The following is a 14,873-nucleotide window of genomic DNA, read 5'->3' as shown; positions in this document are numbered from 1 at the left end:
AGACCCAGTCTTAAAAGAGGGCTAGACTTGGGGAGGGGAGAGCTTTGAGGGGTGCTATGCTAGAAGCCAAGATCCAAGGATGAGATAAAGCAATCATAAATCAAGCACTGGCAAGTGGGTCAGCTTGGCTAAAGTCAACACCATAATGACGATCTTTGAGCAAATCTTAAATAAAATTTTTTTTCTGCGTTTTTGGGCCACACCTGTGGCATATAGAAGTTCCCAGGCTAGGGGTTGAATCGGAGCTATAGCTGCTGGCCTACCTCACAACCACAGCAATGTGGGATCCGAGCTGCACCAGCGACCTACACCACAACTTGTGGCAACACCGGATCCCCAACCCACTGAGCGAGGTCAGGGTCGAACCCGAATCCTCATGGTTCCAAGTCGGATTTGTTTCTTCTGAGCCACACCAGAAACTTCCTTAAATAAACATTAGGGTTTTTGTTTAAAGCAAATTTATCCTAGAAGCACTACATGGGAAGAAAAAATGAAGTTGCATAATCATTTAAAGCATATAAATATCTGTATATCAGAGTTCCCGTCCTGGCTCAGTGGTTAACGAATCTGACTAGGAACCATGAGGTTGCAGGTTCGGTCCCTGCCCTTGCTCAGTGGGTTAAGGATCTGGCGTTGCCGTGAGCTGTGGTGTAGGTTGCAGACACGGCTCAGATCCCAAGTTGCTATGGCTCTGGTGTAGGCCGGTGGCTACAGCTCCGATGAGACCCCTAACCTGGGAACCTCCATATATTGCGGGAGCGGCCCTAGAAAAGGCAAAAAGACAAAAAACAAAACAAAACATAAATATCTGTGTATATATGAGGGGAACTTCAGTATAAAAGGGTGATTTTTTTGTTTGTTTGTTAGTTTGTTGCTTTTTAGGGCCACCCCTGCAGCATATGGAGGTTCCCAGGCTAGGAACAAATCCGTCTACCACAGCTCACAGCAACGCCAGATCCCCAACCCACCAAGCGAGGCCAGGGAACGAATCCGCATCCTCATGAACCCCAGTCAGGTTCGTTAACCACTGAGCCACGGCGGAAACTCCTAAAAGGGTGATGGTAAAACAACACGGGATAGGGAAACCTGACACAAGGATAAAACCATTAACTCGGGGGAAAACGAAGAGCCCCAAGGGGACTGGATGGTGCCCATCAGAGCAGCACAGGGCCCAGCAGCTGTGTTGACACTTGTCTCATTTGGCTGCCCAGGACACTGAGGCCACGTGCTGAAGGTCCTGGTTCCAGTAAGAGTGGACTGTGTGAGTGGCCAGAATGGGCTTCCCGAGCTGCTGGGAAGCAGATCACTGTTCACTGTGGTGAAGTGTAGGCAGCTGAATGCCTGGTCTTCACAGCTCGTTTCCTGCTTCCACTTGGTCTCACACCTGAGTCACCTTTTATTTATGTCCTCCTATAGCACTGCCATAAGGCAGTTGCCACCAACACCATTCATCAACCTCATGGGCTCTAATGGAACTCTTCGAAATCCCCCAGGCCACGCCTTGATCTTAGAGAGGAAGAGTTGTTAACAGCAATTCCTAAACTTGGAATTTATGTCTCCCCATAAATTAACCTCAGGGGGTTATTCGTGGATTCCAGTAGAGAAACATCCTTCCTCGGTCCCCGGCACCCCTCTGCCCTCCCCACCCCCACCAGCTGATGTCCTCTGCCCCCTCCTGCGAGCTCAGGGCCAGAATCTCTGGGGACAGAATCCCGGCTGTGTGTCTTGGCTTCTTCCTTCTGCCATTTGTTCGTTCATTCGCTGAGTATTTATTGCACCCCTGCTTTTTCCAGGCAGGGGGCTAAGCGCTGGAGACGCAGTGAGCAGACCTCTGTTCTCTCCTGGACTCATCACCTAAACAAATCATTACACAAGTTCTTATTAAAAGGCAACTGTAAAGTGAACTCGGAGAAGCACAGGTGCTGCGAGTCTCTGGGGGAGGTTTGGTGGGATCTGCTGCCCGCCCCCTGTGTTAATGCAGGCTGCTGGGGGGCGGACTGCGCAGGGGACCCCATCTCTGGACACCCCCTCGATCAGCATCATTTTACTCTGCCATTTGCCGTGAAACCTCGACCTTAGAGGACAGGCCCTCGGCCCTGGCAGAGTCTCCCCTTCTCACCCAGCTCCTGGCTCCCATCCTCTGGCTTCGGCCCACTGACTGGGTCGCTCTGACCTAAGGCTCCAGTCCCCGGGGGAAGCCAACAGCAGGAGGATACCCGGAGGGTGAGCAGGAAGGGTGGTCAGAGCATCCTCACAGCAAAGCCCAGTCACCCTCCTGCACATGCTTCAGTTCATTTTACACTGTGTCATGCTCCTTCAGCTTCTCTGAAGAGGAAACTAAAATACATCATAATAAAAACTAACATTTCAAAATTGAATAAAGTAAAATCTCGAGTATCCCATCTTCCATTACGTCTCCCACCATAAAAGACTTCTTCTAACAGTAGAAGGTGTTTATTCTTCCAGGTATTTTTGTCTTTATATAAACTCGTATGTTTATCTTTATGTTGCCCTACATGTTCACATTGTCCTATGATCAAGTTTATTTCATCTGAAAATGCCTCACAGACGTTTTTCAGGACAGGGGCATGTAGATCCTCCTTCTGTCTGGGTGCCCAGCATTTCATTGTATGAATGTGCCATAACGTCTCTGTGAATCAGTCCCCCGATAAGGAACATGTGAGTTCTGCCATTTTTTGTTTTAATAAATCTTGTGGCAATGAATAATCTTATACATACATCTGTCTGTGTCAAATTCTTCTTAAAAAAGTACTTCGGGTCTAACATCATGCTTTACTTATTTATTTTTATCTTTCTGTGGCCGCACCCATGGCATCTGGAGATTCCCAGGCTAGGGGTCAAATCAGAGCTGTAGCCGCCAACCTACACCAAAGCCACAGCAACGCCTGATCCAAGCTGTCTCTGCGACCTACACCACAGCTCATGGCAACATGGGATCCTTAACCCACTGAGCGAGGCCAGGGATCGAACCCACGTCCTCATGGATGCTAGTCGGTTTTGCTAACCACTGAGCCACAACAGGAACTCCCAACATCACACATTCTGAATGTGTTTTCATACACTGTGAGGTGCTCTTACCCATCCCTCACTACACATGTGGCTGGATGGGCTGATGCACCCCTTCTGTTTGCTTCTAGCATATTCCCCCAGGGAGCTGTGCACCTCTGCTTAGCTTGAGTGTGTTTGTGGCCGAATCTCTTTTTTTTCTTCCCTCAATAAGGATGTATGCTTTATTTAATTATTTATTTAGGCTGCACCCAAGGCATTTGGAAGTTCCCAGGCCAGGGATCGAACCCACACCACAGCAGCCACCCGAGCGGCTGTAGTGACAATGTCAGATTCTTAACGCACTATGCCACAGAGAACTCTTGTTGCTAAATCTCTTTATTCCTGTTGAATTTGTTATTGTAACTCTGGAATGTATTAAATTGGTACAGAAACCGAAAAAGTATGGGGGGGGAGGCTGTTTAAAAAAAAAAAAAAGGACTTTTAAGTTATATTTTTCTGATTCTTGACTTGAACTAGAAAACATTTTTTAATAACTAACCACCTACCCTAATCATATCAGGTTTGGTGGTTTCAACTGACTTATAAACTGCATCAACCATAGGACTGTGTTTGCTGAGTTATAGCCACTTGTAATCTGCCTTGCCAGTATTGTTTCTGGAAAAATATCCCATAGCTCTTTGGTTTGTTTCTAAGTTGGGTTATCTTTTCTCCTTAGAAATACCTGAGAACCAGACATGTCTTTTCTAGGCTATCCAATGTAATCTGCCGTGATGAAAGTGGGTTTTTAGCCCTTCTTTTCATCCTCCTGGCAAAGCCAATTATAAGCCCTGGTAATGCTGACAAAGACACTGTGCTCAACCTCGTAGAAGAGAAAATTTCCACGCGTAAATTTCAGTTTTTCTATCCTAGAATCACAACTGTTGCCTTTGAACATAAGAGAATGTCTGTAGGCAAACATCCTGCCTCTTTCTAACCAAATATAACATTAGAAACAGTTTTAGAGCCCCTCCAAAATTTACAAACCCTTTATGTGACTATGGTAGGTACTTAGTTATTTACTGGACGTGTGATTACACAGAGAAACACACATTTCTGCAGGCTTGGCTGTATGTGGATCTCTGATTAAATCTGAATGAATTAAGAACTAAGTCCTACTGAATTCATTCAACAAGTATTTGTCAAGTTCCCACTGCATAACTGCTGGGGCCACAACAAGCCACAGTCAGTAGAACTGCTCTAAGATGCTCGAGATCGAAGTTCCCATTGTGGCTCAGTGGTAACGAACCCAACTAATATCCACGAAGACACAGGTTTGATCCCTGGCCTCATTCAGTGGGTTAAGGATCCGGTGTTGCCGTGAACTGTGGTGTGGGTCACAGACTCAGCTCGGATCCCACAAGTTGCTGTGGCTGTGGTATAGAGCACGGCTACAGCTCCGATTGGACCCCTAGCCTGGGAACTGCCATATGCCTCAGGTGCGGCCCTAATGAACAACCAAACAAACAAAAATATGCTTGTGCTCCAGCTAAAGCCTTCAGGCCACTGGGAAAAGCAGAAATTGAACATCGCTCTCTGAAAGGCTCAGACCGTATATGCTCCCGGCCAGGGGACCAGGCTGGTGTGAGGCAGAAAGTTCTTCTCATGAAATCCATCAGTCCTCTACATCTTCCCAAGGCCTCCCCGTGTCACTTAGCTCTCAGTTTTACTGACACCGTATGACGTTTGACAAAGCCCTGCAGACCCCGCCAGGCATCTCACTGCTGTGTTTTCTCTTCTAGGATATCAATGAGTGTATTCTTGAAAACTATCCCGAGTGTTCCAACCCCAGGTTATTTTACATCATTCCGTATTTTTGCGGACAGCATCCCAGATGCAGGTAAAGACTGGAACAGGCTCATGGCATGCTCATGTGGACAGCACTGGCAGGAAACCCACCAACCGGCACTGAGCGGGCACCTTTTATACCCCCAGTCTCGCAACCTTCTGGAATTCGCTTACGATTTACTGTTCATTTTTAAAGATCCCATTTGAGACTCTAGATGTCCTCTAAATGAAGAAATTAATCAATCAGGGACCCACCCGTAAAGCTGTGTAACTGAAATGCCAGCCAGTCTCGTCTTCAGACTCAGCGTACAGCTGTCACGACCCAGCCCGGGAGGCAGTAAAGCCCAGCGGGGAGCACCCAGCCTGCTCCTCCGTGGTGACTGCCTCATCGGGAGCTGCCCTTGCAGCTGTGGTGTATCTAACCGGGTCTGAAACACTGGGTGCTCACACTGAGAATTCCAGAGTGCCATTCTCCTGGGATGTACTTAGTAGAAAGAGAAGAAACCTTAGCCTTCTTTAGAAAGTGACTTACTCAGATAGGCTCCTCAGAGTGTCCTTAGGATCCCCCCCTAATCCCAGTCTCTGAGGAGGCACCCAGGCACTTACTGTCCACCTTCCAGGGGTCTCTGGTCTGGCTACACTTGAAACTCGTTGTGCTAGACAGAGGTGTCGCCTCCAGAAGAAAGGGTGGCAGCAATGATCTTTGCTTGCTGGAAAACAGACCCTGCTGCCACAAGTGACATTTCCCCCAAAGGAGACATGGATTAGAAGGTGCTTGTGTTCCCGAAGAGATGAGGGGTGGGGGAGAGAGCGGGGGTCGGGAGGGACCCACAGCTTCCAAATGGCAGCTCATTCATTGTACTTTGTGCTGGCACTGTGACTGCTGCTTGGTTATGACGGCCATGGTTACTGTTGATGTTCTGCTGAATTTACCCCTTTGTTTATGGTTGGAATTCTGGGACTAGAAGTGCTGGTTTTCTGCTTCATCATAAACTCCTGCGTGCAGGAGGCCTCGCTCAGCCACCGTCTCCCCACAAATAAGTACCTCCTGGTTCATGGTCAGTGCTTCAGATCCTGGGAAGCTGTGGGGCCAGATGACTCACTTTCTATCACAGTGAAGATACTTAACTCCAAGAAGCATGATTCTAACTCCCTAAAGTACTTTTAAACTTCTAGATGGCCTAATCTTGGGGCGAGACTTCTAATGCATTGTCTGGGTACACACGTGATGATGCGCCAACAGCTTTCAAAAGGTCTCCTTGTTCCATCTTGACGCAATTATTTGAACTAAGTAAGGGGTATTATTAAAAAGTCTCAAAGAAAAGCCTGGTTCACCCAAATTCCCCCAGATGGTAAACACCAGCCAGGCCTAGAGCCCCGGTCCTGGGCTCACATCAGTGTAACAGTCACATCAGTGTTGTCAGCTTGGAGATCTGCCTTACAAATAAGATCAGGCTGTTTTCCTTCTGTAATTAAAAAAAAAAAAATTTTTTTCTTTAAATTCCTCAAAAGAATAAGACTAGTAATCATGACCTGACAGCTGTTTTGCATTCTAAGTAAGTTTCATCTTTCAAAACTCCTGACTTCGTGGGTTCTCTTTGGTGCTCCTATGAAAAAGCCATTCTCATCAGCATTTATTGAGACCAACCTCTTGAGGCCCATATCCTCCTTCGAACAAATATTTGGGTGGGCCTCATGAACGTTCAAGGTCCCGGGCTAGGCTCCATGCACAGGTGGAGGTGACATAGGTGAACTTTTTGAGAAAGACAAGGGGGGCAGCTGGAAGGCCCCTGGAGGCCTGACATCTGGGCTGGTCTCTGGAAGGAAGTGGGTTTGGACTCTTGCAGGTGGGGGTGGGTGGGAGCAGGGAGGCACTTTCAGCCTGTTGTGGCTGCATGTCAAAAACCAATCTTTGATTTAAAAATCATTTTTGTATCCATAAAGGGAGCCTGGCGAATGGGCCCTTGAAAGAGCAAAACTGAACGTGAACGAAAACTTCCTGCTCGTGGGGATTCTGGAAGAGTTGGAAGATGTGCTGCTTTTACTGGAAAGGTTTTTACCTCATTACTTCAAGGGCGTGCTCAGTATCTACAAAGACCCAGGTAACTCTGTCTGTAAGCACGCTCTTCTCTGTTTCCAGGGTTAGGCACCTTGACAAGGACTCAGGAAACAAAGGTGGGAAATCATCTCTCTGTTAGTGAAAGGAAGCTCCCTGGGCTTCAGAGCAAGGTTAGAGCCAGGAGATACCGAGGCCAAAACCTTGTGCCTCAGGGCCAAACACGAACTCGCCATGTGTCAAAGGCCCGATGCTTCCATTCCTCCCTTTAGAAAGTGAAATTGGCCAAGTTTCATCCTCCTTGTCCTGAGCATGTTGGGGTGAACCAGTGAATAGGCAGGTGTGTGTCGGAGAATGTGTGTGTGGGCACGAGGGAGCCATTGCCTGATGAGCCATCTCTGGCCCTCCTCCCATTCGCCAGAAGCAAATTCTGGCACACAGAATAGATAAAGCAGCGTGTTGAAAATCCAGTTATGACTTAACTCTAACAAATGGAGTGGTTTCCAAGTAGACACAAGAACTAGGACACAGCAGAGCAGTGACAAGGGCTGCCCATAGTGTCGCCATCAATATGATTACTTGCAGAAAGCTATCATTTATTTTTCTCATTATTATTTTATCCTGAAAGACAAACAGCACTGTTTCTTTCCCGTTCTTCATCTGCTGCTGCCGAAACGATACCTGTTCGCTAATCTGTTTAGTGTTGTGTAGTGTTGTGTTCATTGCCCTGAAGTGGGAGGTCTTATTCTGCCTCGTAGAAACAAGGGACAGAGGAGGGCTCCCCAGAGGTAAGGGCCTACCTGCATCCTCTGCCTCACCTGCCCACAGCCAGGAGGACCTCACACCACACCTGCGTCATGGACAGGTTCCAGTGCCCAGGTGAACTGGTTTGGCTGAGAGGAGCCCGGACTTCTGTTCTGTCTGGTGGCCCTGCCAGCACCAGGGACCGGCTGGAGGAAGGCGACTGCCTCAGTCTCACTCAGAGGTAAACTCTGATGTGACCTCGAGGGCCAGCCTTCTGGTGCGTTTCCTCAGCAGGGAGTGTGGTTGCAATAGCTAGAAGCATCACAAACTCTACATTTTCAGGTTTTGAAATAGGGCCTTCCTTTGTCCTTTCAACAGTGGGCAATTTAAAGGGTTCAAAAAATGGAAAGAGCCCTCCTGGGCCAGTTTTTGGCTCTACTCTGATCTTTGTGCGAGGGGGAGTCTTACTCTAATTCAGGCTCCTTTGAAGAAAAGAGTTATAATATTCAGTGTTATTTCCCTTCTTTGGCTTTTAGTGTGTGTGTGTGTGTGTGTGTGTGTGTGTTACACAGTATGAGGCAAAAGGCTGACCGAGGCTTAGAGACACATAGTTGTCAGATAAGATGAAGGCGCCCTGGTCCCGACCCTTGGGAAGACTGTGGGTGGGGATACATCATACACTCATCCGTCTAGGATCTGGGCTTGACACCGCTCACAGGACATCACGGCCCAGCAGACCCAAGGCCAGCATCAGAGATGGGCCTGATAGCTAGAAGAGGACCTTTGTTCTTAAATGCAAAAAAAACCCTCAAAGAACAATCTTAGCCCAGGGCTCACCTACCTGCCATTGGCAGGATAGATGATCTGCACTTCCCAGCTGTTTCCTTTTCCCTTTTTTTTGGCCACGCCATGGCATACGGGGGTTCCCAGACCAGGGATCGAACCCTCACTACGGCAGTGACCCAAGCCACAGCAGAGACAACTTCAGATCCTCAACCTGCTGCGCCATTCACCCGCTGTGCCACCAAAGAACCACTATTCTCTTCATTTATGCGTGTGATTTCTCGGGAATTGTGGGCCTTTGTCCCATGATCTGGGAGCCCATTAATTAAAGCAGAACGTATTTCTGAAAACTGAGTTACCATCAGCACTTTTATCTTCAGCTCTGCTCTTTCCACCTATAAATTAAAGAATTTTCGGAGTTCCCGTCGTGGCGCAGCGGAAACGAATCCGACTAGGAACCATGAGGTTGCAGGTTCGATCCCTGGCCTTGCTCAGTGGGTTAAAAAAGATCTGGCGTTGTTCAGCTCTGGCGTAGGCTGAAGGCTGCAGCTCCAATTAGACCCCTAGCCTGGGAACCTCCACACTCTGTAGATGCAGCCCTAAAAAAAATGAAAATAAAAATAATTTCCCCCCCTAGGGTTTAGCCTGGCAGTGTATGGAATGCCACGGAGGCTTGCTGCCCCAGAGAGAATCTGGATGGGCCAAAACCCGCGCCAGTTCACATGGTTCAGCTGTACTAGTGGTTAAAATAGCAAAACATGTCTATAGTGCTTATAGCTGGCACTCTCCGTCCGGTGCCCCTGCCTCGATCACACACACACACCCCTTCTCCACAACTCACAGGGGATCTTCAGGACTCTGACCCGGTGCTTCACTCAGCAAGTGTTCTGAATTCAATTAAATATTTTGAACATTAGTACAGGGTAACTCTCAGCTGCCACATGGCACGTACACAACTAAGTGAACGTCTGAGTGATGCTCCGGTCACGTTCCCCATGTTCTGTGGCCTTTCAGGCACCTTCTTGTGAGATCTTGCTATGGTCCCTTTGAGGGCCAAGCGCTGCCCAGTTGCTTTGTCCAAAGAGTCTGCTTGTCCCCCAAGGCAGGTATCAGGAGGTTGGCCCTCAGGCCTGACCAGCTTCTTGGTATATTTTAGCCTCAGCCAAGGCTCAGCCCCTGTATTGTTTGCTCACGGCCGCAGTCAGCGAGCGGGTGTCAAACGGGTTAAAGCAAGAGGGGTGGCAGGCCACTTTAGTCATTTACACCTGAACCCCTCCTTCACCTGTGCATTTCCGGTCTAAATTCAGATTCTGGCACACAAAAATTATTGCTCTTGTCCTTTATAAGAGAATTTTATAACTGAGCAGACTAGAGAATAGAGGGAAGAAATACTAAAACCTAAGACCCTTAAATCACTATATATTAAACTGACCCTGGAGCTGGATTAAGATGCAAACACTCCCCTGGCCATTTTTCTTTGATGCTTTTCCTGTTATTTTAAAAATGCAGGTGTGGAGTTCCCACTGTGGCACAGTGGGTTAAGAATCTCACCACAGTGGCACAGCTCACAGCAAAGGCGCAGGTTCACTCTCCAGCCTGGCACAGTGGCTGGAAGGACCTGGCGTTGCCACAGCAACATAGGCCGCAGCTGTGGCTCAGATTCAGCCCCTGGCCTGGGAACTTCCATTTGCTGCAAGTGTGGCCATTAAAAAAAAAAAATGCATGTGTGTGTGGATTTTTAGTAACCCCTCTCCACCAATACAAAAAAATATTTAGACCAGTCTCACGGCTGAAGAAAAAAAGCACTAAGAACAATGACTGTTTGGGCAGCTAGTAAAAATAATGTCTGCTGCTAGAATGGGTGTCACTTATTCTGAATTGGAATGATCATTATTAATTCTTTCCAGTCAGTACCACTGGTTCCCAAAACCACCAATTTGAGAAGTAAATAACTTCCCTAAATGAGAGCTCAGCTGTCTGGGCTCCTCCACACATTTCATTTCCTATAGGAGGTGTGCTGATGAGTAAGTTCGTTTCCTACGAAAAATATTTGAGAAACTTAGTCTTCATAAATTAAAAAAAAAAGTTATTTTATATTCATGTTTGCATTCTGTGGAGACCCAGTTAATGTATCTCAGAAGAAGTCGATGAGAGTAAGTATTCAAGGTGAAATAAAAAGTTTTAGCCTGGAGTTCCCATCGTGGCGCAGTGGTTAACGAATCCCACTAGGAACCATGAGGTTGCAGGTTCGATCCCTGACCTTGCTCAGTGGGTTAAGGATCCGGCATTGCCGTGAGCTGTGATGTAGGTTGCAGACGAGGCTCGGATCCCGAGTTGCTGTGGCTCTGGCGTAGGAAAGTTTTAGCCTGATGGATAACCAAGAGAAGAGGCTCAGGTATTTCTCACCTGCCGGAGGGGAGTTGCTGCAGTTGAGGTGGGTACCTTGGTGCCAACACCCAACCGACTGCACCCAACCTGAGATGAGTTGGAATCAGGGGTAACCAAAGCCGAAACAGAGTTACTGGGTAAGAGCAACCTCCCTTGTTTACTGTCCAGTGTCATTTTCTATTGATTAATCTCAATTACATGTGTGCATTACTTACCTTTTTAATATGAGAAGCTTGGAGCCGGCCCAAAGAATTTGAGATTCTGAGATCCATGGTCTTCCACTAAAATATCAGTGTAAGGAGTACAACTCACAGGTTTCTGAGCCACAAGCAGTATGAAGGTTTTTCCCCCTTAGCTCTTAAAATGGACATGCTGGAGTTTCCATCCTGGCTCAGTGGTTAACGAATCCAACTAGGAACCACGAGGTTGCGGGTTCGATCCCTGGCCTCACTCAGTGGGTTAAGGCTACTGTGTTGCCGTGAGCTGTGGTGTAGGTTGCAGACGAGGCTCAGATCCCGCGTTGCTGTGGCTCTGGTATAGACTGGTGGCTACAGCTCCGATTAGACCCCTAGTCTGGGAACCTCCATGTGCTGTGGATACAACTCTAAAAAGACAAAAAAAGAAAAGAAAAGAAAAATAAGGACACGTTGTGGGCTATCAATATTTTTCTTAGGCATATTTTCTCTTAAGGGTTAAAATCAGTGGTGTTAAAGGCCAAACTAAAGGAGCGAGTTCATTAAAAACGGAGAATTAAGTCCGTTGATAGAAGAAAGTCCTCTCGCACATACATGTGCCTCTCACTTGGCATTTAACCAAGCTGTTTCAGTTCAGTAGCGCCACCTAGCATCCAGATGTGGAACTCTAGGACCTGATATTTTCCTGTTTTCTTCTTCCTCCTACCTGGGGACCTGAAGGCTCAGGTGTCCAGTCGTTTTCCCTCTTATTTTAAATATTTTCCCTCACCAACATTACATTAGTATTCATTTTCAACTGGTTTCCATCGCAAATGTAAACACTGCAGCCACCGAAGAGAATTTACTAGACTTTTGTGGGCTGTCTTGAGAATCTGGCCACCAACTACTACAAAGGAGAAATTTATGTAATTCCAAACAAATGATTTCCGTACTAACTTTGAGGATTTAAGTTCATTCATAAATTGAGTTTTTTTTAAAAAAAAAACCTTTGACTTAAATATTTTTATACATAGTGGTGATAATAGAGTACAAATTTAAGTATTATTTTAAACTAGGCATGAATGATAATTAGACCTCCCATTAAGAGGACAGTCGTGTACTCTTGGAGATCATTTGCATTGCAGAATTCAAATATGGGGATATGTCCATAGAAAATTTAAATTGGCCTCTTATTCATAAAAAACTGTTATTCTTTAATGAAAGAACACTGGGCTGGGAGTTAGGAGAGACTTCTAGTTCTCTTTCTGTAGTGGTTCTGCCCACAGGACCCAGAGCAAATGCAGCTTTGGGTGGCTGATGCCTAGTGCCTGGAGTATTGATGCTGAAGTATTGTATGAAATGTTTTAAGGCTCCTCTTTCTACCTTCTGGTGGTTAGCACAATTACAGGGTGCTTCCCCCCACCCCCCAATCCTGCTAGGGAGTCCTCACTGCCTTTGTAATTCCCAGGTTTAGTTATGGAGACTTTCGCCACCTAGAGGCCAGGACGAATCCTGGCTGGAGGGTCGTTGCTTCAGAATCCACTCTTCCCTAAGCCAGGGATCCCAGCTCACTCTCTGTCCATCCCTGTCTCCCCACACCATACGCCTTTCTGTCGAGGAGATAGGATATCATCATGGCTAGAGCACAGGGTCTGGAGAAGACGGCATGGGTGTTAAACCCCTCCTCCGATTAACCATGTGACCAGAGGTGAGGTATGAGTAACCCCCGTACCCTTCAGTCTCTCCGTCTGCACAGATGCATAAACAATACTCTCGATTTCATAACATTATTGTGAGACCTACCCGATCATCTAAAGCGCTTAGGCCAGAGCGTAACATATGTTAAATGTTCAGTAATCAGCTATTAGCGTGTCAACCACATGACAGGAGAGAGACAGGGCCCATGTCTGTTGGGAGCTAGGACTTCAGCTCTCTCTGTAACTTCTATGTGAAAAAAAGAAAGTGAAAAAAAAGAAAGTGTGGAGGGGAGATGAAGGGAGGGAGAGAGAGAGAAGAAGAAAAAATGAAAATGATGACCCTTCTCTTACTTCATCTGTAAAAGCTGACCTATGTCTGCAAGATCACGTGCTTTTAAGAAATAGCATTTCTGACTTGGAAGGAGCAGAACAGTTATATTCTGGCCAATATCTTATTCTGGAAACAATCATAAGGAATAAGTTTAATGGAAATATACTATAATGTCATGCTCAGGGGCTGAAAAAAAATGCCATCCAAGTTACTGAGGATTTTTTTTATACCTAAACTCTTATCAGAAATATCAGAGTTAAATTTTCAACTTTAAATGAAACCCACGTTTGAGATGTGATTGGGACCAGTTACCATTAACTGGAGCTGAATGTTGAATATTTCAGACTTTTATGTATCATTTTATTTAGTAGATATAAGATGGGTGTCCAACAATTTAATTGAGGTCTTCATTTTAATTAAGACCTTGAAAATCGGTGCTTGAAAACCTTTATTTTCCAAGTGCAGAATTACATACTGCAGAACCCCCTGTAATTAATTAAACTTTCCAGCAGGTGGCAGTGTCTCTCCATTTTCTTGAGGAAGTACCTGTGGTTTCCTAACAGCTTGCATCTGCAGATAGGAGTTTCACAGAATGCTTGAACACAGTTGAACAGTTATGCCCATTTTGGGGCCTAAAACTGGGATCATGTCAAAAAGATTCTAAGTACAAGTGATTGCAGAAGTCCAGAGTTCTTTTGGACTTATAGGAGAGCCAATGGAGTCAGAAAGGGGGGTATGGTTTACAGTCAAATAAGTTTGTGTGGGTTAAAAAATATATATACTATCAGTTTTGGTTTTATATAAATCACCATCATTCTACAATGATTTTATTAAACATGCTGTTTTTCATCTTTTATTTCTGTTTTTATTGCCCACTTCTTACTGCTTTTGTACAACAAGCCCCAAAAATATTATGGAACCTCGCAGGGATACAACTGATGGTCTGGAGAAATTCAGACTATCTACAGACACCAATGAAATTGTTTAAAAAACTCAATTATCATTTATAAAACAAGGACCGCACTCTGTTATTGGTTCATCTATCATCCATATTCTCTATAAAGATTTGTTTTTCACCACTCATCTCCTAGGCTCAGATTCGAAACATGTCGGTACTGCATTTTGTGTGTGTGTGCATCCATTCGTGTTCAAACAAACTAAACTCCTCCCTATGCAGCAGTGGCATCTGAGCACATAGCCTTACAACAGAAAATCAACAGCAGCTACTAAATAACAATAATTCACATAGCAATGTGCAGTTTATAAAGCACTTGCATATAGAGGACCTCATGTGACTCTTACACAAATCCTCTGAAGCTGAAGAAGACAAAGTCTTTATCTCATTTTCTAAATGAGGAAGCTGAGAATCAAAGAGTAGAACGGCTTGCCCCCAGTTAGCCAGTCCTAAGAGCCTGCAGTGATTCCAGCTTCTGTCCCCAGAACCGCCACAAACTCCATCAACCTGTGACCCTCCTAAGATCCTTTGTATTGAATCACTAATGCAGAAGTTGCTGGGTAGTAAGTGCTTTTACTTATCTTAAAAAGAAAATCTAGGAGTTCCTATTGTGGCCCAGTGGGCTAAGAACCCTGCTAGTTTCCATGACGATGCGGTTTGATCCCTAGCCTTGCTCAGTGGGTTAAGGATCCGGCGTTGCCACAAGCTGTGGCATAGGTCACAGATGCAGCTCAGGTCTGGTGTTGCCTTGGCGGTGGTGTGGGCAGCTGCAGCTCCGATCTGACCCCTAGCCTGGGAACCTCCATATGCCGCAGGTGTCTATAAAAAGGAAGAAAAAGAAAAAAAATCTATAGGAGTTCTTTCGTGGCGCAGCAGGTTAAGGATCCAGCAT

The 14,873-nt window shown here is 46.1% G+C and overlaps 1 protein-coding gene across 2 annotated transcripts in view; it reads left to right on the top strand.

Annotated features, from left to right (window-relative positions):
• UST (uronyl 2-sulfotransferase) overlaps window positions 1-14,873 on the top strand; it is a 294,010-nt gene that overhangs the window by 237,559 nt on the left and 41,578 nt on the right. For both annotated transcript variants that reach the window (XM_047769980.1, XM_047769979.1), the window contains 2 exons: window positions 4,809-4,906; window positions 6,799-6,956. In XM_047769980.1, coding sequence (XP_047625936.1) covers window positions 4,809-4,906; window positions 6,799-6,956 — 256 coding nt within the window. The remainder of the gene's footprint in view (window positions 1-4,808; window positions 4,907-6,798; window positions 6,957-14,873) is intronic.

Source organism: Phacochoerus africanus, chromosome 2 (genome assembly GCF_016906955.1).
Source record: "Phacochoerus africanus isolate WHEZ1 chromosome 2, ROS_Pafr_v1, whole genome shotgun sequence".
NCBI lineage: Eukaryota > Metazoa > Chordata > Mammalia > Artiodactyla > Suidae > Phacochoerus > Phacochoerus africanus.
The sequence above is the reverse complement of the archived record's forward strand: the minus strand, read 5'-3'. Positions and strand labels throughout refer to the sequence as shown.